General features: G+C 38.6%; 1 protein-coding gene across 1 annotated transcript in view; it reads right to left on the bottom strand.

Annotated features, from left to right (window-relative positions):
- Positions 1-21904, bottom strand: part of ZNF654 (zinc finger protein 654) — a 36037-nt gene extending 14133 nt beyond the window's left edge. Inside the window, exons 1-4 of the mRNA XM_074154895.1 lie at positions 21699-21904; positions 9702-9847; positions 4996-5077; positions 2896-3031 (exon numbers count right to left, since the gene is read on the bottom strand). Coding sequence (XP_074010996.1) covers positions 2896-3031; positions 4996-5077; positions 9702-9847; positions 21699-21830 — 496 coding nt within the window. The 5' untranslated portion in view covers positions 21831-21904. The remainder of the gene's footprint in view (positions 1-2895; positions 3032-4995; positions 5078-9701; positions 9848-21698) is intronic.
- Positions 21905-22044: the final 140 nt, after the last annotated feature.

The raw sequence follows: 22044 nt of genomic DNA, 5'->3' as shown, positions 1-22044 counted from the left end.
AAAGATTACTTGTATAACAAGCTTTCACTTAAACTTTTTTTAAGAGGACACCTGGTTTGAAAGACATTCTTTAAGCTTGGAAACAGGATTTCTCTAGCATCTTTATTTTTACGCAAGCTAATGGATTACATGCTGATGAACACTTAAGGAATATTATTCAAGGTGATAAAAGGCTTAAGGTCCATTATAAGAGAAGATCTCATTCTCACCATCCATTAGCACTTCTGGGTACAAACTTAGTAAAGATGAGGACTGAAAGAAAAGCCAGTGTCTAACAATGGTCACTAACTGCAAGAAAAAGTGATCATACAGAACAATCCTTAAAAGCAAAGGTCTCTCTTTTTTGGAATTAACATACTCTATGATAATAAACCCCATCATCAGTTTCAGATACAAGCATTATACAACAGATTACTGAATATTCAACATTGAAAAATTAGGCCAGAAATAGTTAGCTTTTGTTATATGCCAACGTTAAGAAAATGTTGCATGTCTAAGAACTATCTGTAACATCATTTTCCCTTAAACGAGGGAAGATTGCAGCTCACAATACAGGTTAACTTGTTATATCGTTCCCACTTTTTATGTGGAGGACTCTTAGGTCAGTATGGCCCTCTGCTCTGTAACTAAGAATCCCACTTCTGACAGCACAGGCCCCCAGGGAAGGGGAGGGGGTCTCCTACATCCTCCAACACTGTTTCTAAACAGCTTGTGAGTTCCAGCTACACCACTGGCAGGACTGTGCTCCCTCCTTGTAGTAGAACGTCCTCCTTTCCCACTCTCCTAACCCCTCAAGCAAAGGACAACTGCTAACTATAGCAGCATTTAGCCAAGTCTGTGATACGTTAAAAAAGGCTTGGGAAAACAACATCTATTCTTGTCCAGGCAGCCTGTGCGGTGCTTTGCTTTAGAGCGACTGATGCCAACCCTCAGCTTAGAAACTAACTGACTGCTTACATCTGAGTGTACCTCTGTCTACAATATTCTCTTCTAGATGTTCACAGTAGGCCGCCTTATTCTCCCTGATCTATTACAAGTTTACTGTTCCTATGTTTCAACCCTGCTATCTTTCTTTAAACCCAAAGGCTGCCTTCCTTTTCAGCCATCTCAAAATAGACTGCAACATCTCAAATTATACTACAATTCATGTAAAGACAGACACAGCGAGGTTTGTCTTGGCCTAAGCTTCTCCATGTAATTAATGAAGCCAAGACAGGATTATGTAGTTCACGCAGTACGTATTTATCAAACTGACTTTTGCAAGTAATGGTTGGTGAATCAGCAATAATAGCAGTTTTCCTCATTTAAAATAGTGATCCCTGAGGGAACTATATGGCCAAGTTCCAAAATATGCACCAAATACTGCCCGCCTATAAAGCAGCACAGAATGTTTGCTTTGCTAAGACCCCACAAGAATCAGATTTTAAAGGAAGTGAGACAAGAAAGAAAAAGCTTCCAAAAGATATTATCTAAAATAAAATGTTTGTCATCACAAATGTGATATGTCAAGGGGGTGTGTAGGGATATCAGAAGATAAAAGGAGGAAGAATACCTCAACAGAGGGAAAGGAGATGTGGCCTGCAATAAAAGGAAACAAAACAATCATCTAGTGAAATCAGGCAGCCTTCATTCCTACTCTTCGAGGTTAAAAGTTAAGTAAAAATCTTTAAACTGTTGCCCATCATATAGAGGCTTCATGATGATCAAGGGAATAATTAAGGCAAAGGAATAAACTAATTCTTTGCTGGAGAGATGGAGATTGAGACCTAACTTCAGATCATGACCACCAAAATTTCTAGAGTTTGGCATGTGATGCACAGCAAATCAAGGAGAATCTTTTTCATTTTGTTTCTGTACGTATTTGACTAGAAGTTTATCAGATATTTAATAAAATAATGGGTAAACTACGTTGCTCAAGTGCTTGCTTCACAGAAGAGAGAGACAAAACAACTAAGACTACATAACTAACATAACTTAATTATTTTAATTTGCTACCAGAATACTTTCTCTGGTTAGAGGCAGCTCACCAAGCTGTTCTGACTTTATAGTCCTTTTCCTCTCTCTACAGAAGGAACTTATTGTCATAAACACAGTGATGAATTTGGATCATGCATTACACCATAGTAGCTAGAGAAAAACTGGTATTTTCTATCACTATCAAATAGAAACAACTTTTAAGAACTCGTCTATGAACACTGCTAGCAAATACGTCACATAAGATATTAGTAAAGACTTTGCTGTACATTAGATATTTTCCCCTTATGAACTTTCATTAACATTCCAGTAATGTTTGCTTCCACGCACTGTTAAAAATGCTGTTTTACTTTGCAGCCTGAACAGAAAGCTTTCTCCTACTCCCAAGTCTAGGAATTACATATACATAAACAGAAAGCAGCTATGAAGAGCAGTTGCAGGCCTCATTCTAAACAGAGCCAAGTAACACCATAAGGCCAAGAATTTACAATTTAAAAGAAAATTTAAAGAGTCAGACTACCATGAGACAGAAATACGTATCAGGACCTCCCCTGATCATGTTACTTCAGTGGCCTACAGGAAGTCAAGTCACTCTCCATGCTCTTTCAGGGGTTGAACACCTGGATTTGGTAAACTCATTTTATAAGCAACTGCTCAGTAGCCTCTTCTATCTAAATAATCTGATCTCTACCTTATAGAAGTAGACTTAAACTACTAACAAAGACATTGAGTGGTCTTTTTTCAAACAAAAAAAGGGACCAGAACATTTTACTGCAGAAAAATAGTTAAATTATGTGCAATGCCAGCTGACAACACCTGACTCTAATATCAAAAAAAGCATATAAATTAACACTTTTTCAGTACTCTAAAAAAAAAACCAAACCAAAAAACAAAAAACAATCAATGTGGTAAATGAAGTACCCAAGTCCTGTGATACAGGCTTTGCTTTAAGAATTGCTTGTAATACTGGATCCTCCCACGGTCCACCATCTCGAATGATGCGAGTCACTAGTTCCAGGTTCATATTTCTGTATCTATTTAGAAGATTCTGACATTCCTACATATAAAAAGAAAAACAATTAGAAAGAATGAAAAAAAAATCTTGTCTATAAACAAAGTTAGGCCATCCAAAAATATGAAAGCCCACGCATGTTTAAATATCTCCTCAGTCAACAATTCAAGCTACAAATTCTTTTATTGACCAGGCCTACACAAAGCCCTAAAGCAACAACTTATATTCTCTAAAAACAGTAATACAGAACTGTGGAAGCCAGAATGTTCATATCTTCTACAAGAACGCAGCAACAGTGTCATTTGCATATAACAATGCAAAAACATCCTTCCTTGAATTAGAGATATTACTGGCATATTCTGTGGGAGAAGCCTTCACCTCATGCTATTCTGCACAGATTTAGACATGTTGATGCTGGATTTGTGATCCAGTCATGGTGTCTGACTTCTAAGAGGGAAAATCTGAATTAAGCTATGTGAGTCACCAGCCCTCAAGCAACCATTTTTCACCAAATCTCTACATAACAGAAATTACGCTTGCCTAAAATAATCTGGAGTGGTTTGGCCACCCATGATTTACACATATGCCAGGTTTTGCACACCTCTCCCCTCTCGCCGTCCCCCCCGGTTACTTGCTGGTAAAAGTACCAACATTAATATTCATCAACAGTAGAATTTTGATTACAAGGAAAAGGTATCTAATTTTGAAACAAAGAAAAAAATGCAGCTGAAGAATGGCTTCTACACACATACAATAAACTTCATGGTTTTTGCTGTAAATTCTTTTAGTTTCAACTCAATTTTTTTCTTTTATGTTCAGATGAACATGCTTTATGGTAAAAACCATTTAAGTAACTGAAACAATCCTTTTCACTGCCAGTTTGATTATACAACTGATTCAGAAAATCTTTATCTAGAAAATTAAGATATGTTTTAATACATTCATTGTTTAAAAGTCAAGACAAATGAGAACTGTAATACAAAAGCACAGAAAAAATATTATATATCACATTTTTTCCTAAATTCTTTCATGCTCGTGGACTGTTTTAGAAAAGTACCTATTGCCAGATTGCCAAAATGTCCCATTACTCTTATACAAGAGATCATAACCATTCCTGAGGGTGCCAACAAACTCCTTGACCCCCTTCTTCCACCAGTTCTAATCAAGCATGTAATTGCTGCCGATTTGATAATTAAGATAAGTAGTGCTGACACATTAATTTGTAGCAGCAGTAACAAACAGGTATCAACATAAAAATAACAATGAGATAGCTATTTCTCCAACTGCAGCTCCATGATCAGTATTAACTGAAGCAACAACCCTGTTTTTCATCCTTTCTTTCCCTACAACAAAGTTTCCTCTCATGCTGGCACAAGTGCTTGCGTTCCTATGCAGTGAACTCAACTCTCAAAACCAGTTCAGGTCAAAAAGACTTATCTGGCAAAAAAAAAAAAAAGCATGTTTTTAAATCCAGGATCATTTATCTTATGCAGTTGTATACAGCTGTACAAAACCTTGCCCCAGTCTAGCCAACAGTATAACAGTTTTAAACAGTGCAAATTTATGCTGACCTGAAGAGTTCATTGAGACAAAGCTTCAATTTCAAATTTACTCTTTAAGAACGCAGAGGGAAACTTGAGGTTTCATGTCAAACTGGTACACAACACTGGATGCCATTAAGTTCTTGCTAGATATAAACAAGCAAAGCTTCTCTCTCTTATACAGGAAAAGCACAGAGTATGTCTTTAAGAAGACTGGTATTATAAACAAAGTTAAGTACATTTTACTTAGTCTAAGTAGATTCAAATAGCAATACTGATGATAAATGTATGAATAAACGGTTTTCCCTTCAAGCACCCATTCTTTTTTTTCCCCTTTGGGTAGAAATGTAAGTAAAGCAGCTACCTCTTTTCACTATAATGTTCACTGTTTCCTCCAGGTTATATATTCACAAAAACTGTCTTTATATGTACTAAAATAAAGGTTTATATGAAAGTAGGCAACACTACCTGGATTGAACCTAAAATATCTTTCAAAGGATCTTCATAGAACTCATCTTTTCCAAAGAACAGCAGCAATTCAAAAAAACTCCTAAAAAACAGAAGTAGTGATAAGTCAACCAAACTAAAAATGCTCATTCAAAAAATGAAACTACTGTTAAGTCTATTACTTTCCACAGCACTAAAACCAAAATTAGGACTTTCGTAAGTTCTAGACCCGTGCCCATGCCAGAGTCACTCTAAAAAGTTTGGCTAGTGTCCACAATCTCTAAACACATATTCCAAAAACTTTATGTTAGTCTGACATTGTGGTGGATTTTTGCAGTTAGACTTCCCCACACAACCCCCAAACACAGTTTTCATCAGGCATCAAGTCACAAATACAATACAGCTATAGATAAACTAACAAGACCAATCAGCAACAAAACAGATTATACATAAACACAACTTAAAATCCCTTCTGCCACACCTTTTTCATAAGTTCAGGATGTTTAGACTCACAGGACCTGCCTGATCTGAGACCTCAAGAACTCATGTCCTCCATACTGCTGCTCCCCATTCACCATTATAAAAGTTAATCTTCCTCAAAAGCCAAAGCGTTTGTCAGATATACAGCAATTTTGAGGAAGAAAGGGGACAACTGTAAAATTACTATAGTGTATAAGGAGTTACATTCAAGAAATAGTAACTTCGTATGAATGTAGATTCCCAACAATTCCTATTTTTCAAGTATGATAAGCTTTCTGCTACTAAAACATTTTATTCCATTTCAGCCTGTCTTGCCATAACACCCACTGAAGTCTCTCAATGAAGATGCCGGTTGAAAGGTAATATTAATTTCATTATTTCCAAATAAAAGCCTTTTGCTATTAATTTCATAAATCCAAAAAAGACTTTGAAGATTATTTTCAGGGAGAGCTTTTGCACAAATACGCAAATGGAACTGCATTTACTTTCTGCATAGCATTCAAATGAATTCATTAGACTTCAATTTTACCACCACTAAGTTTTTAAGCAAATCAGGCCTATGTGCAGCAACATGAATTCACATGTGTTATCTCAAAAGAGGTGTAGATAAGGGAAGAGGCAGGACTAATCCTTTCAACAGCAGCCTAGATTCAAACTGACCTGTGGCCTCCATGTTTTCCATCATCTTAAAAGACTTGTCTAGCATTTTATTTATTTTTAATACAGTGACTGAGACAAAAAATCCTGATAGCAGAATCAGAGAGGCTGGTAAAAAGAAGCTTTCCAGAGCTCAAGTCAATTTAGGTCTTTGCTTACAGAAGCATACTTTCAGATAATACCTGCAACTCAGTCAATTCAATCAAAAACTAGGTAGTTAGATTTCACAGATCTGCAGCCAGCTCCAGTGCACCTGCTATTGCTTTGCCTTAAAATTCTGAGAAATTTAATTGCTATTTGGGAAAGGTAACTATCAAGTACTGCACTAACAAAATCTGCAATTTCTGGTTGAGAAAAGTCATGAGCAGCAGGCAATAACTGAGCGATTCTCAGAGGGAAAGATAGTACTAATAAAGTACTGAAAGAACTGTGCATCTAGGGTGTCTAAGAAACAGGACTGAACAGCAAAGGCTTTGGTCTCATAACAGAAGAAAATATGAATAATTTTCTTTAAGATTCTTCTAGGTATTTTTCCCAAATGAACAGGGAGAATAAGGAGGCAGAAAGCGAGAAGGTGGAAAATGACTCCTGAAAGAGGTTCCAACACTCTTCCAACCTACAGGTTTTTGACTCAAGATCTTGCTGATGGCAATTTCTCTCCTGACTGCAGCATTTAGACTTTTGTTGCAACAGCTCTTAAAACAAAGGCAGATTTCCACAAACAGCTGGACAAGAAACTTTTTTGCAGAACAATTAAATTTAAATTCATTGCCATTATCCCCAAACATAAAGCCAATCTTCAATACATTTGCAGTTAACACCCAAAGTATTCCTACAAACCGTTTCATTTTTAATAACGGTAATTCAAAAGAAGTTAAAGAACAGACTTAAGGCAATTTTTCCTCTCAATAACATTTTCAGAAATATTGTGCATTGAAAGTTCTTAATATTCACAAAACCAAAATGAAGTTTTGTCTGGGAATAATGCTAAAGTATCATAAAATCAGATTTTCTTTAGATTATGCTGCAGTAATTTTTTTCCTAACCAGTGATAAATAAGCTATGCCAAAAACAGACCTAGAAAATTTAAGATACACATTCACTATGTTCAATGACATATTTTTTTCTCCAGATTAGGTCTTTGAATCTCAACTCAAATATGGAACGAAAAAAACAACTAGTATCCACATAAGTAATTTGTTTTGAAAAAACATTATCTCATTTTACGTTGATAAACAAAGTTTTGCACCATATTTGACTCTCAGGAAAGGTCAGGCATGAGTCATGTCATGATCTGGAAAGGAGCCAAACTGGAACTCCAATAATAAGACAAAACTAGTTATAGCAAGTGATGCATAAATCCATTTTTATTTGCTTTGACTGATTTAAGGAGAATAGGATCTAGGAAAAAAAAATTAATACTGGAAATTAATAGTGGACAAGTGTAAACTACAGTTTTCTTCCCAACCAATTCACCTGCTCCACACTCTTATCAGACTAATAAAGGAAACTATCAAAATATGTATGTTTCCTCATCACCAGTCTCAATTCAGTTAGAATTACAATAGTCAATTCCAGCTTGGCTCTGTTACCTTAAAACAGTCTGCAGCATTACCCATCCACATTTACAGTCATCCATTTATAATATGGTATTTCTAGATTTATCACATCACTACTTTGATATTACTGGCATCAGAAGATTGCCTAAGAACACTAGTATGCTGGCACCGTTATTAAAATTCCCCAATCTAAATGGTAGTACAGATGCTGCTTCATTTGGGATGACTAAAAAGACTAGGAAGTATAGGAAATGCCAACAGTCACTACTGTTAACAGTTTATTGTCTGGTTACCAAGGAAATCTTACTCAAGCATGACAAAACAGTCAGGCAGATTTTTGCTCTCCAAGAACTAAGACTTAATACACACCAAATTTTCAAAAAAGAGATTCGAGCAAGGTTTCCCAGGTAACTGAAACTACTATGTCCCAGGATCCCTTTATGATATCACGTACAAAACTATGCCAGTCAGAGTCAGAAATAAAAAATAAGGTGGCATTCTAGAATGGAAGAAAATCTCCATGAGCAAACCCAGCTCCAAAACCCAAGATAGACAAGGGTGACAGGAACTCAGTGATCAATTCACTTCTAGATTATCAGGAAGTGACCACCCTACATACAACAAATACCCAAATTTCTACCTTTTTTCCTCCCAAGCTTTGATATTTAAAAATATCAAAAATTTAAAAAGTGTGGTTTGAACTTGATGAGTTTTTTTCTCCTAAAAACTAAGGGGGGGGGGGGGGAAGAGGGAAAGAGGTCACCATGTTTTGATGTAACTGCTAGTCATTCTGATACCTAAGCATTCTAGTTTTAAAAATTCTGATCTTCTGATTCTGTAAGTAGTCCCATGTCAAATAATTTCAACACACACACGAAACAGTAAATCTGTTTGGTGAAATTTCACCAACATTTAAAGGCAAGAGATACTCTATAATTGTGCAGATAAAGCCTTGACTCCTACGTAATTAATACTAGTAGTTCAAGAACATAAAGGATAAGCAACTCAGTCCTCCTGACCAAGTAAATTAAGAGAGGAAGACTACGAGAATGTTCACTTCAGATGACTAGATGAGGCAGGAGCGAGACATTTCCACACAAAACTCTGAACTAAGTAATCGAGTTGTATTTGAAAGCAACGTTCAACAAGAAAGCAGTTTAACCAGCTGGACAAATAAATCCGATGTATTCAAACCAAACTTGCAATAAAGCCAGCTTTTAGGTTTTTGTCTCATCTGCTGAGAGAAGATCAAGTAAACTGCATCTCAGCTAAGTATATCTAACTCAAAAGATTTATTTTTTTTTTGCTTCCATTCAACATTGAGGTTTTGAAACCTGAAAAGTAGGTTTTTAGAGCAAGAAAAAAAATAATGGGACTTTTACTTATCTACTGCTCATTACCCCGACACTTTCAGCCTTCATGTGGGAAAACCACCAATGCATCAAGAAATTCAAGATTATAGCAAGATATATGATCTAACATACTGCAGTTCTTTGTTAAAGTTGAATATGACTTTTGGTCAGTTAACTGTATAAGTCATCTCCATAACCATTTTGATGACTCAAACACACAAATCAATTTTAAAATGGACTCATTTATTAAACACTACACAAAATCTATCTTAACACTTAGCTTATTACATCACTAGTGGCAGAACAGTAAAGACTTTAGATAACCTTAATTTACAAATATGTGCTGTCCAAGGCTGGTTTTCAAATACCCTAAAATAAGATTTTCCAAAAACAAGTCTGTATGGTGATCACTTACTGCTTTAGATTATTCATTTTGCCAGAAAATCCTTACGACACAACATTGTAATATCCAACTTGAATATCCAACAAGGACATAAAAAGACTAAACTAAATTCTTATTTTTGTATCCTCAGTTAGCAGTTCTTGGTTCTACGTAGTTAAATCACCTGGTAAAACCACTTTTAAAAGTTCTGAGGATCTCCAAGACCCTACTGCAATTATAGAAGTAACACAGAGTCTATATTGTAAAGGAAATAATGAGAAAATAAGATGTACTTACAAAGCTAGGCTACTCAATACATATTGTACGTGCTCACATTCAGCTGGGAATGATACACAGGCAGACGTGAAACAACAGAGCGCCGTCTGAAGCACCTGAAGCTGAGGCAAAGGAACCTGCCATCTTCCAGCATAGTCTTCAACAACCTAACGACAAAACCATTGAAATACATATTACAATGGAAAACGTCCTCTTTAGTCAGAAATAAGTAGTTAATACTGTACCTGCTTTATCTCCCCTCCTTCTCCCTCAGAATTAGGGTTTACAACCAAAAAAACTGACCAATTTGTGTCAAAAAAGAAAACAAAACAAACTTTGTCCTACATCATAAAAGATATACCACAAAGAACCTTCAACTTCTGTTCTCATAGGGTAAGGCAGGAAATACTTCCTTCTTACATAGTATCACAGCAGATATTACACTCTACATTTAAACACAAGTTTTTATAGTGCAAGAACATACAAATTGGTCTGTAACAATATCCAGACATTCCATTCTAAAACTTTCAAAGCGTGGAATGACTAGCTTGTGGTCTTCTAGCCTTTATGTCAGCAGAGATGGGCACAAATATACAGTCACCCATTCTTATCTGATCAAATAAATAAATTTGGCCTTTTTTATCTACATGACAGAACTAAGGCTAGTTATGCCCTGATCTACAGTTACGGAACTGCATCACTATTTACAGAGAAACATGAAGGTGAAATATAGATGTTTTAATAGAGAAAACTGAGAAAAAACCTTGTCTGCTCATCCAGCCAATCTTGTTTGTATTAATAAATGCAAATTTCTGGCACTGCCTTTGCCCACATTGGGAGGCTCGGTAACCCAGCACCAGCCGATATTTCTACATGGGTACACCTACACTGAAGTCCTCTGAAAGGCCTGGTCCATTTAGAGCACTCCATGTATAAAACACACAGGACCAAGTTGGCACAAAGCACAGCAATAAACAGATGTAAGGGCACCCACCAATTCTGTGACAAACTAGTCATTATGCTGCAGCCCACTGGCAAGTAGAAGGCAAAGGGCTTTGGGTCGTCTCTCCTCTTTTAATCAACAGCTAAGACATGACTCATAGGAAGCATTCTAAGCAGAGACTGAAAACTGTATTTCTTCCACACTCTGGCACATAGCTTAGCTCATTGCACTCCAGTCAGGCTCCCTCTGCTCGCTTACTCTTGCGTTATTTTCTTCCATTATAACGGCACAGCTTCAATATAAGCAGAAGAGTGGACTTCCTGCACTTCACGGCCTAGGGTACTCCTCTCCAGCTGAGGAAACCTAACTGAGATCTCCTACATCCTAAGAAAGTGAGAAGCTGGTGGGGAAACACAATGCTATCAGCCATACTGTAAAGAGAAAGATAAAGCACTCCATAGCATGCAGAAGGACAAAATAACTGGCTTCAAGAAAGCTATGAAGTGACAATCCTGGTTACACCTGGGCACCCATCGGAAGAATCAGGCTGGCCAACAAAGCATAGATTAAACCAAAAATCAGATTTAAGTCAAAAAGAAATTGTGAAGAGGGTTGTAAGTCTGTGAATCCCACTTAGAATTGTCTAATTCCCCGTGACCTAAATAAAGGACTTATAAGTCAGGTTAAGTGGCCTACATTTTTAGTTCCAAAGCTGCATGCCTAACTTACGTTTAAGGCTCTGCAACATGAACAGGCCAGTTCTGTCCCATGAAATGTCCCATTTCTGACAGTTTGGTTATAGCTGCTCCAAAGTTAAGCAGTTACTGATAACAGGACTGGAATTTTTTTTTTTCTCCTCATCAACAACAACTGAGACTAATTGATATTTTGGAAGTAGATTTTGCCTTCCCACCAAATTTATTTTAATAATTTGTGTTTGAAAATCTGTTAGCTTAATGCAATAAATACCTAGGTCAACTGGAAGAAAAAGAGCAGACTTGTAGATAAATACTCTTCTTACAAGGAAGAATAATCACTTTATAAAATAGTACTGCCTCACACACCTAATGCAAGTTCTCTGAAATACTTTTAACAAGGTCCTTGGCACCAGAGATCACAAAAAGCCTTAAGAGAAACAAAGCAGACAGAGACAGTGTCCTTCAGTGGTTTTAGCCTCCAAACGGCCCAACAAAAGAACTAAAATGTCAGTTCCCACCATGGTGTTTCACAACACTTTGATCTGAGAGGCACAGTATAGATATGTTCATAAATGATTTCAAGCAATGAGATAACACTTTATGATACTGTTTTTTTTTTTTCCCTTGGTGGCATAAAGTGCTAACTGTCAAGAACTATCAAACGGATTTACGACAGCGAGTGATGAAATTCAGCACAGGCAAGTGTGCAGCAGTACTGGGGAACAAAACATTCCAAACGTTTAATAGATGGCCTTCAAACCGACAATTACCACCAAAGAGCAAGTCTGTGTTATTATGGTAGATGTTTTAATGAAAAATCACCTCAATGCTCATCACAATGGCCAAGAAAGCAATTTAAATATTAGGAGAGTAGTAAGATAAAACAAAGCACAGTGCTACCTGCTCATATCCCCACATCTATAAAATTGCATGCTGTTTTGCTACCTACCCATTCCTATTTCGAAAGAGATCACAGAGGCCTAAAAAGAAAAAGCTTCAAAGGATAGCAAGAAATGCTAAGTAGCGAAACAAATTTCACATAAGAATCAATGCAGTTAACTAGGACACTTTAGGATGAAATAACCAGTACGGGAGGGGGACACACCAAACAAGGTTTGCAAGCAGGATCAAAATGAATTACAGGAGGTAGTTCTTCACGTAGCGTGAAGTTAAGCTGTGGAGCTCCTTACAAAAGGAACACATGAGTTGAAAGAAGCTGTGTGAAAACAGGTAAGAGGTACTGAACCAGATATCCACTAAAAGTTACTAACTACAGTAAATCAGCTGAACTGAAAATAGTTAAGAGGGGAAAGTTACTGTATTTGCTCATGTCATTCTTTGTGTTAGGCATACATGAACTTTTGGTAAGATTCTGCTCCTAATGTCCGTGTACTGCTTCTGCAAATTTATCAGCATTCAAAAGGCATACAACAAAGGCTTGTGTCGAGTCTAATAGTTAGACATTGTAGTCTCTGAAAGGTACAGCCCTACTGCCCACACTTCATAAAGGTTTATACAGTCCTACGACTTGCCCTTGCTGCACCTACAGTGCTCATCTAAACCCAAAGCAAGCTAGTTCAGGAACTAACTGATAGAGAACAGCCACCTCTACCAAAAAAAAGGCATCAGTCACTGCCTGCATCAGGTCTCTGAAGTGGCCCACCACCCTGCCCCAGAAATACCAGAGGTGGCACATACCACAACAGCAACATTGCCTTAGTTAAGCAGTTCGTCTCCAACTCAAAAGTATCCACAAAAGGTTTACAGCAACAGTCTGTCGCATCCCCTGCAACTAGTTAGGAAGAATACTCTTTTTCTGAGTATGGATACATGAAACCATCCATTTGTCAATCCCAGGGGAAAAAAAAAAAAAAAAAAGCCTAAAATTGGTCAAGTCTCAGCAGACTTGCAACAATCACCAATAAATGACGGAGAGGGAGGTCAGGGAGAGTAAAGGCTAAACTAAGTGTGAAATAAATTCTAAACTATGCTGCACACACATTCTATACAGAAGGGGAATTGTTTGTTTTACAATTCTATGTATACTTCAATGTCTGTGTTCTCATGGAATAGCTTTTTCTATAATAGAAACGAACACCTTTTTCTCTTCAAAATATTCAACATGCCATCCTTTGAAACAGGACTGCAAAACAGAACATAGGTAAAGGTTTATGCCAAAAAGAACCCCCAAAGAAAAAAAAAAATCAAACCCCAAACCTTTACAACTAAAGTCAAAGGGACACACGTACATTCACCCTCATGTTGCCAAGTTGTGTCATCAGAGCACTTCAGAAAAATCTGAGTATGCTGCTTGAGTACTGAATGCTTTATTTAAAGTTTATGCTTATCAGCACGTTTTTAACAAGCACATTAATTTCAATAAAATGAAGCCAAGCAAACAAGAAGCACATAACATTGTCAAAACAAAGTGGCCTGTCCCTTGTCCAACATATAGTGCAGAAAACCAGAAGGTAGGTGACATTTTATTGTGACTTTCTGTAATGATTCCCCTTCAAGAATTGTTACGGTGCAATTTTTATATACTTAAAGACTTTCCATGCATCATTCCCCCGTCTATCTCTCCCTTTCAAATCACTACCATCCATGAAGAGACTGTGGGGCCTTTCCTGCCTTCCCTTTCTCATTCAGTACAGATACTGTAAGGGCGACTGTAGCATCTTTCTGACACACACACACCCCCCATTCAACTCCACCTTCCTCCCATATCAATACACTACTTCCCCTTCTTTAATATGTTTGAGTAACTGCCCTGTCAAGTGCAAAATCAAGTCACCTATAAGTTTCTAAGCAGGCAACTAAAGCAACTGTCCCCCAAAATAACAAGGTAGCAACCAAAGGCCTGAACCAACCTAAAAACTCATTTTCCCTAAAATGTTATATTTTAAACGATTTAATACACACAATATTTTAAGTGATTAAATATATATATAAAGTGATTTGACTATATTCCAGACACTCGAGAAGTAACATTGCAAGTAAGTAGATTTACAAATATGTAGGACACAAAAAACAAATGTTTTATGCAGCACTAGGCCTGAAGTTGCTACAGCTTTTCCTGTCCTGCCTCACAACAAAAAAGAACAAATCCCACCAATTTTAAAGTTTTGCCATCAGTAGGATTTTAAATGAAGTTACTTCTGTAATTTTTTGTGAGATTTAACAGTAAAGGAAGTCACCATAGGATTAAAACCACAACAGTTTTGTGAGTACTGCTATTTCTAGTTTCCAGAAAAAGAAAGCTAGTTGGCAAATACAGTGCTTGTCATTTGTTATAATAAGCAAATATAGTGGTTGTCACAGAAGATAATGAAGAAAAAAGGATTTAAAATGTCAGGCAAAAAACGGGCCTGTTAAAAAAAAAAATAATAATCGTTTCCTGAAAACTAAAGACCATAATTAAAAGGAACACCTACTATGGTTACCCGTTCAGCAGAAGTACCAGAGCAGCTTGGATACCAACGTTCAGTTCTACAAGAGAACTTGAGTAACACTAAATTTACTCTACCTGGAAACACCAGAAGAAATAATCACACCTTTTTTACTGTTGTTTTTTTTTTTTTTAACCTATTTAATGGGTGACAAGCATTTTGGTCTGTTTCTGCATACAATCAAGGTAACTGCGCCCTTGCGAAAAAGGATTCCATTATCCAATTCGAGAGTGGAAAAGGCCCTAAGATAACATACGACATTATTTAATAGATACTAGTTTTAAGTGGTTTTAGATGGTGTAACTGAAAAAAAAAAAAAACCAAAAAGATGTAAGCAATGGCTTTACTGCAATTCACATGTGAATATTACATAAGGAGATAAGGAGTAACCAAACATAATCACACTTCTGGCAAAAGAAAAAACATCACCCAGCAACAGCATGACACATCCTATGAGACAAGTTTCTGCCAAAGCTCTACCCTTAAAGCTAAATGCTTGCCCCCACCCTTAATCATCGAAATCTCATCCGTTTCCTCAGCCTGCTTGAGGCAAGAAAAATATCTAAGGCTGGGTTCCATACATTCTTTACATTCAGCTACCCAAAGAGCAGTTTCCACACATATTTACAGTCTGTCACTTGCACAACAGTGAAAACTATACATTAATTCTAGAAAAGCAGTTTTATCTACCTGTAGCACTGGTAAATGTGCCTGTTTAAGATTCTATAACAAAGATAAACATTTATATTGAAAAGAAGTAATATTCCTCCTCACCTTTTGATTAGTAGCCCCTAGTGTGAAAGTCCACTAATTTAAGGAATTGTTTTGATTATATATGGGAGAAATTACAATCTTATGCATTCATGTGTGTGTTCACATGTCCAGATCACCAGAGATACTAGTAAAACAAAACTTAAGATGTGTTTCAGGTAAAAAGTACAATAAATTCTTTCCCTCATGTGAACAACTGCTACCCAAAAGGACTTAACTTTTTGATTTTTGCATTACTTACTGCAGTAAATGTGCCTTTTCTAACTTGAAAAATCTGTCACACTATGCTACAGAAGCATAATTCAATGAAGATGCTTCCTTTTATATATAAAAACCTGCAACTCCTTTATAAGATGCAATCTTGATGTATTTTTCCTAGCAAAACTCAAAAGCTTATTTTCATACAAAAGCTAAACTTTGAGACAACACGTTAAAAACCAGAAAAGCAGCAACACCAATAAGTTTGAGAGTGTGAAACAGAAAAATTGCCAAGAAGTGGAAGGAGAAAAACGTTAGTAAGATGAAGCACACAACATTCACACATGTGCACAATGTTTCCTTTTTAAAAACACTAACTCCTTAATTACACTTTTAAAACAGGGAGATACTTCCTCAGGGTAAAGTTAAGAGGACAGCAGGCACAAAAGCTGCCGAAAAGCCAGTATAAAGACGGTACTGAGTACGTGAATAAGAAAGACTTTAGCATGTTAATGACGAGCACTGAAGACCGACTCTTTCAGTCTACCTATCTGCAAATGAAGAGGTTGCGATTCAGCTACTATTGTGAATTCTCCCAAGAGTTGCCTGAAAACAGTCAAATGCACTATATATACCACACCCTGGTCTTGCATGATAGTGGCTTATCAGGTTTCCCATCGAGTGTCAAAGGAAAGAGTGCCACCACCTAACCCAGGACATCCTTCTTTGCAGACAGGTAAACCCCCAACAGAACTGGACGCTCACACTTGGCATTCAGTTTGGGAGTAAACACGACCTGGTGCTTGCCACAGCTATTTTCTAAGGATTTCCTTTTAAACCTGAACTTTACTTGAATCTCAAGCAGCACAATACTGAACCGTTAACTAGCAAATTGAATATGCTTGTTTTCACCAACCAAGCATGGAAAAAGAGACTCAGTAAATACAGAACACAACGACAAGTCAATTTTTAAATTTAAACTGTTTCAAACAGTTGTGGTATTCTTTGATAGATAGGTAAATTTAGTTACTGCAATGTATATGTTCTTCACAAGCTTTCACGTAAGTAGCAATGTCACACATCTGAAAACCCAAAAAACGTCAGTCAAATAAGGAAGAAAATGTGACTTTCAATAGTGCTCTCAAAATTTGAGCCATTAACAAGCATAAAGCAGATTTATTCAGGAAGCTACCAAAAAAAAAAAAAAAAAAGAAAAACAAAAACCAAATCAACCAACAACAGAAAAAAAAAATAATAAACAACCCCTCCCTTCCCCCCCCACCCCCTGAACCAAAAACCTAGAACACCACAAATCATTACAAGAGAAAATAGGGGCTACAAAACTACAAACTATACCTTCGCAGAGAAATAAGCTTTAAAGAGACTGAAGAGATCACTTTCCACTACTCGTACTCATGCGAGCAAGATTTCTGTAGCCAAACTTTAAAACAGTGTATGGAGATCACATATGGATCCCAAAGGTCCAAAAAGTAGTAAAATAAAAGCCTGGCATAACCTAAAGAGTTGGCAGGTTTTTTTGGTAAAAGATATAAAAGCAACTTAACAACCATTGACTTGAGGTTCAATATAAGAGTCAAAAGCAACTACTTTCAAATTTAAGCACATCACAAAAGGTGTGAAAATGTATTAATCCCAAAATCAGAAGAACAAACGTTCAAAGACATATATTTTTCTACCTTCATCCCCACAAAGCAAGACAGATAACAGTTGAGTCATACACCCTTGTAATTTTCTTTGTCTACTAAAATAAATCCAGGAAATGCTATCTTCTCTAGCGTGTTACTAAATTTTAGTTCTTGGCTTTTGAGTCCATAAACCCGAGAATTATTTTTCTAGCAGTGACTCCAGGTACCACCAAGTACTGTAAGCAAACCAGGTAATCTTTATTTCAGGAAGCCAGATCATACTGGAAGGGGGAAAGCTGATGCCACAGTAAGAGCAGATCAAGCAGTGTTTAGCCCTCACAGTAGTACCTTCTTCAGATCACTCACCTTGTGTTTATTTCAGTCAGTACTGCACAGTGTAAAATAACACCTAGTACAGTTATGCAGCCATGTGGACAACTACAGAAACGCTGGGAGTAACTTGTAATAGTTTGATAGTACTTAAAGGTATGAGAAAAATTCTGAAGAGAAAATGCAATTTTCTCTTCAGAAGCAAGCAAGCTTGTTGATAAAACCATACCTACTTCAAGTGCAATGAAGTAAGCTATAGCCATTCTCCAGCTCAATGTTAAGGTCTGTTTTCAAATCAAGTAAATTTAAGAATTCATCCTTCTAATTATAAAAGTACTCTCTCGACCCTCATACCAACAAGCAACCATCTACATTACTTTCTCTGCCCTTCATCATTTGCATTTAACTCACACGGGAACCTCTCAATGGCTCTGGTCCCCGAGAAATCTCATGAAAGAATTTCAAGTTCTGCATACAATGTAAACTGAAATTCATAAAGCTCTTCCAAATGGGGGTTTCTGAAGGGGTTTCTGCTAGGTACCACCTTCCAAATTTCTTTAAGCCTACAAAGTAGTTACAGACACCTTGTTCTTTTGCTTGTCAAAGTTGGGAACAGTAGACTCACTTTTCCCAGCATGTAAGTGGTTTCAGTACACAGCAAACTTCACTAACAGCAAGAAATGCCAGATCAGCATTTTTTAGAAAGTAACATAGAAACAGCTGGTGAGATGCGTAAGCTGGGCTTTTATCTCATCATCCGACTGTCACTTCTCGTTCCCAATCACAGAAATCTTGATATTTTTTTCTCTCCCCATGTCATCAGTCTCAAATAACAATCAAAGAAAACATATTATCCACTTTGTCTTGGAAGATACAGGCTGTAGTGACTCTGTGTGACCATGCACACCTACAATACAAACACAGACACCATAAATTACACATGGGTTTAGAGATTCAACATTGTGACTTCACCTTGTATCAGTAAATTATGATTTCATATATATTTAAGGAAAACCCTCCAATAACCCAGTCATCGTTTATAACTGTTACTTAATCTACTGTCTGAAAGTGAAGTTCAGCTGGTATACTCCAGGCACCAAGAGCACTGAAGCTGGCTGTTGACAGCGATGTTTTACCTTTCTAACTTACTTCAAGGATGAAAGATGTGCATACCAATGCTTTTCAAGGTCTAAGTTTAAGCCACTTTCTTACTCTTTTAAGATCAGTCAAGGGGTCTTTGCTTCTATCTACAGAAAATGGATCTACTGACCAAAAAGGCTTTACACCTTGCTCCATTTTTCCTGTAGCTCCTACTGAGAGACATGGATGTGCACATACTTCACACAGTAGCACAACTATAAGCAATCTAAACAATACTCTTTTCAGCTGACACCAAGCTTCATCACTATGATCAAAACACAGCCATATATTTTAACAGGTTGTTATTCTGAAAATAAAAATGTTTCTTCTGGGTAGTTCAAACGCATGATACTATCACTAAGCAACTATCTCTACAACTGCTGTTCAACTTTTGACACAAAACCAGGAACACAGGAGGCAAGTAAGGACCAAATGACCATCAAGACAAACAAAATTGTGTTATCAATGCAGCATGGAATGAGGTGGAGAGGCTTGATCTGCACAACAGCCAAATGTGACCTTCGCAAGATCTGGATAGAAAAGTATAAAGGAACAAGCTCTGAAAAAAACTAGAAAGGGGAAAACTGCGCTAAAAAAGACACATCTTGGGGAGTAGGGGGGAGGAAATTCAATCTAATAAAGTGACGCAGTATTTAAGAGAGAAGTTTTGTTTTGCAACGCAAGTCATGAGAAAGAGGTAACCTAAACTTCATGATACTTTCTGAAGAAGAAAGATAAATATGCTTCATCACTTATTAAATAGGCTGAGGGCCTATCAGCCCTCTGTATGTACAGGTATATATAGACCGGTATAATTACACCACTGTCAATCTCATGAAGGTAGATGAGCTAATGCGGAGCATGCACAACTTCATTTGTTGTCAAACCACAAATGTCACACAGCTACTAGCTTTTCACACCAGTACACTACAGCAGCTAACACCTTGTGTTTATATAGTTCAATGAGTAGAAGAATCCTTTACTAAAAAACATGGTTAAATGAAACATGGAAGATTTTATTTTGAGCGAGCACATGACTGCTGACCAAACCAGGCCAAATGTAAACAATAAAACCCAAATCCCTGGAGATAAAGTGTTAATATATTAACTCACTTTCATCAGGCTTATTTAAACTATGCTTTGTTAAAGAGAAAATTTAAGAGAAAAGAAACAGAACCCTTTATATATTCAGAACATTAGCTGTCCATGTGGAGAGTTAATAAACTCAAAGCAAAACAAAGTAGGGGAGAGGGCTTGGCAATTTTTCTACACAAAAGAAACTGCAGGAGAAGTCAAGGTCAAATGCTTTAGACCTCTATCATTAATAACTGTGATACAAGTATTTTATAGGAAAATCCCTCCCCTGGTCTTGTCCCCTTCAGTTCCCTACTAATTCCTAGCTTTGTCTGGGAAACGGGATTGGCACTAGCACATGGAACTATCACCCTGCCTGCACTTCCTCCTTAACACAATGAATTCAAGACACAGCAAGTATAGCTAGAAAAATCTATGATAAAACTCTCTGCATTTAGCAGAAGCTGAAGTCTTTCCAACCTGCCAACTTAAATATGGTTGCGATTTCTTACAATTGTAGTTTACGCCACACTTCCAAAAACTTTCATTTCTGCTTTTACTGGATTCACAATTTTTTTCACACATACTAAGTTTAGAGAAATCACTAAAGAGAAGAAAATGTAAAAGGATCGATAAAACCAAAAGACAACCTGTGGACTTACTTAGCAGTATGCTACCCATGACGATTTTAAGCACATCCTACAGTAAACAATATTTCCAATAGATGTTATATTGAATGTTAAAACAGGAAGAATAAAATAAGAAAACAAACGGAAAGAAACGATCATAACAGTGAGGTAAGCAGCCAAAAAGTCGATGAAATGAAATAATTCCATACAGAAAACCCTCTAGACTATGTTTCTGAAAACAGCAAGTAGTGTAGCTGAAATACCCAGCATAACTAATGTTTCATTAACACCTGCTGATGAAAGCAACTAGGAAAAGCAACCTGTTGTTGCTTGCTACTTTGCAAGGCATACAGAAAGAGATTGCAAAGAGCACAAGAATTCTGGGCCCGCATGAAGAAACGCTGCTTTCCAAAGGAAAAAAAAAAATAAAAATAATTACCCTGGTCTAATTTAGCTACCGTTATGGGAACTGTTTCCGACGCCCTTTTTCCCTCTCTCCCTCCCTCTGCCACCCGCCCAACTCCCCAGCCCAGGCAAAGCCACCCGGAATTATTTTGCCCGCAGCACCGCCGCTGCCGCCAGCACCACACGTGTCCCAGGTCGCCGGGCCCAGAAGAGGCAGCAGCTCCCAGCAGCGGCGGGGCCTCGCCACCTTCCGCCGCTCTCGGCTCTCCCCCCCCCGGCTCCCGGCAGCCCCCCCCCGCCCAGAGGCACCGTCTCTCCCCCCCCCCCCCACCCCGCCCAGAGGCACCGTCTTTCCCCCCCCCCCCCCCCCCCCCCCCCCCCCCCCAGTCCAGCCTCCACCCTCCCCTCGGGCCGGGCCGGGGGCACTCAACTCCCCGCGGCCCTGCGGAAGGCCTGGCATCGCCACTACTCCCCTTCTCCGCCTCAAGACCCAGGAGCGAGCCGGGCCGGGGGTTAGCGAGGTATTGGGCCGGGCCCTGCCCCGCCACTGACCCCAGGCCGCTGGCGAGCGGCCCGACCCCCGCCCGGCAAAGGGCTAAGGGGGCAGCAGCCCCGTCCCAGCGGCGTTCCCCGCACCTCGAGGGGGCGGCAGGCCCCGCCAGTGGTGGGGGGAGGGAAAGGCGAGAAACGGGTCTGGGTGGGAAGGGGGGGGGGGGGTGGGGGGGTGGCGCTCACCTGGCAGAAGCGGCGGCAGTAATACTGGCTGTTGAGGAGGGGCGGTAGGCCAGCGGGCTGGCCCGGTGTCACTAGCGCCTCCAGCTCCTCACTGAGCCGCTCCGACTCCTGATCGCTCTCGTCTTCCGCCATGCTGCTCCGGCCGCCCTGCGCGTAACCGAGCGCGGCCCGCCCCCCCCCACTCCCAACCTTGCCCCCGCCCCGCCACGCCGGAAGGGGCGAGCCCCTCCCCGCCGCCTCACGTCCGGCCACGCCCACCCGCCGCCCTCCGAGTGGGCCAGCCGCCCTGCCGATCAATGAGAGGGCTCTCTGCGTGACCTCTGACCTCTGGCTCCTCCCTTCCACC

This window comes from Numenius arquata, chromosome 1 (assembly GCF_964106895.1).
Source record: "Numenius arquata chromosome 1, bNumArq3.hap1.1, whole genome shotgun sequence".
NCBI classification, from domain to species: Eukaryota; Metazoa; Chordata; class Aves; order Charadriiformes; family Scolopacidae; genus Numenius; species Numenius arquata.
Note: the sequence above shows the minus strand (reverse complement) of the source record. Positions and strands in the feature narration are given on the sequence as shown.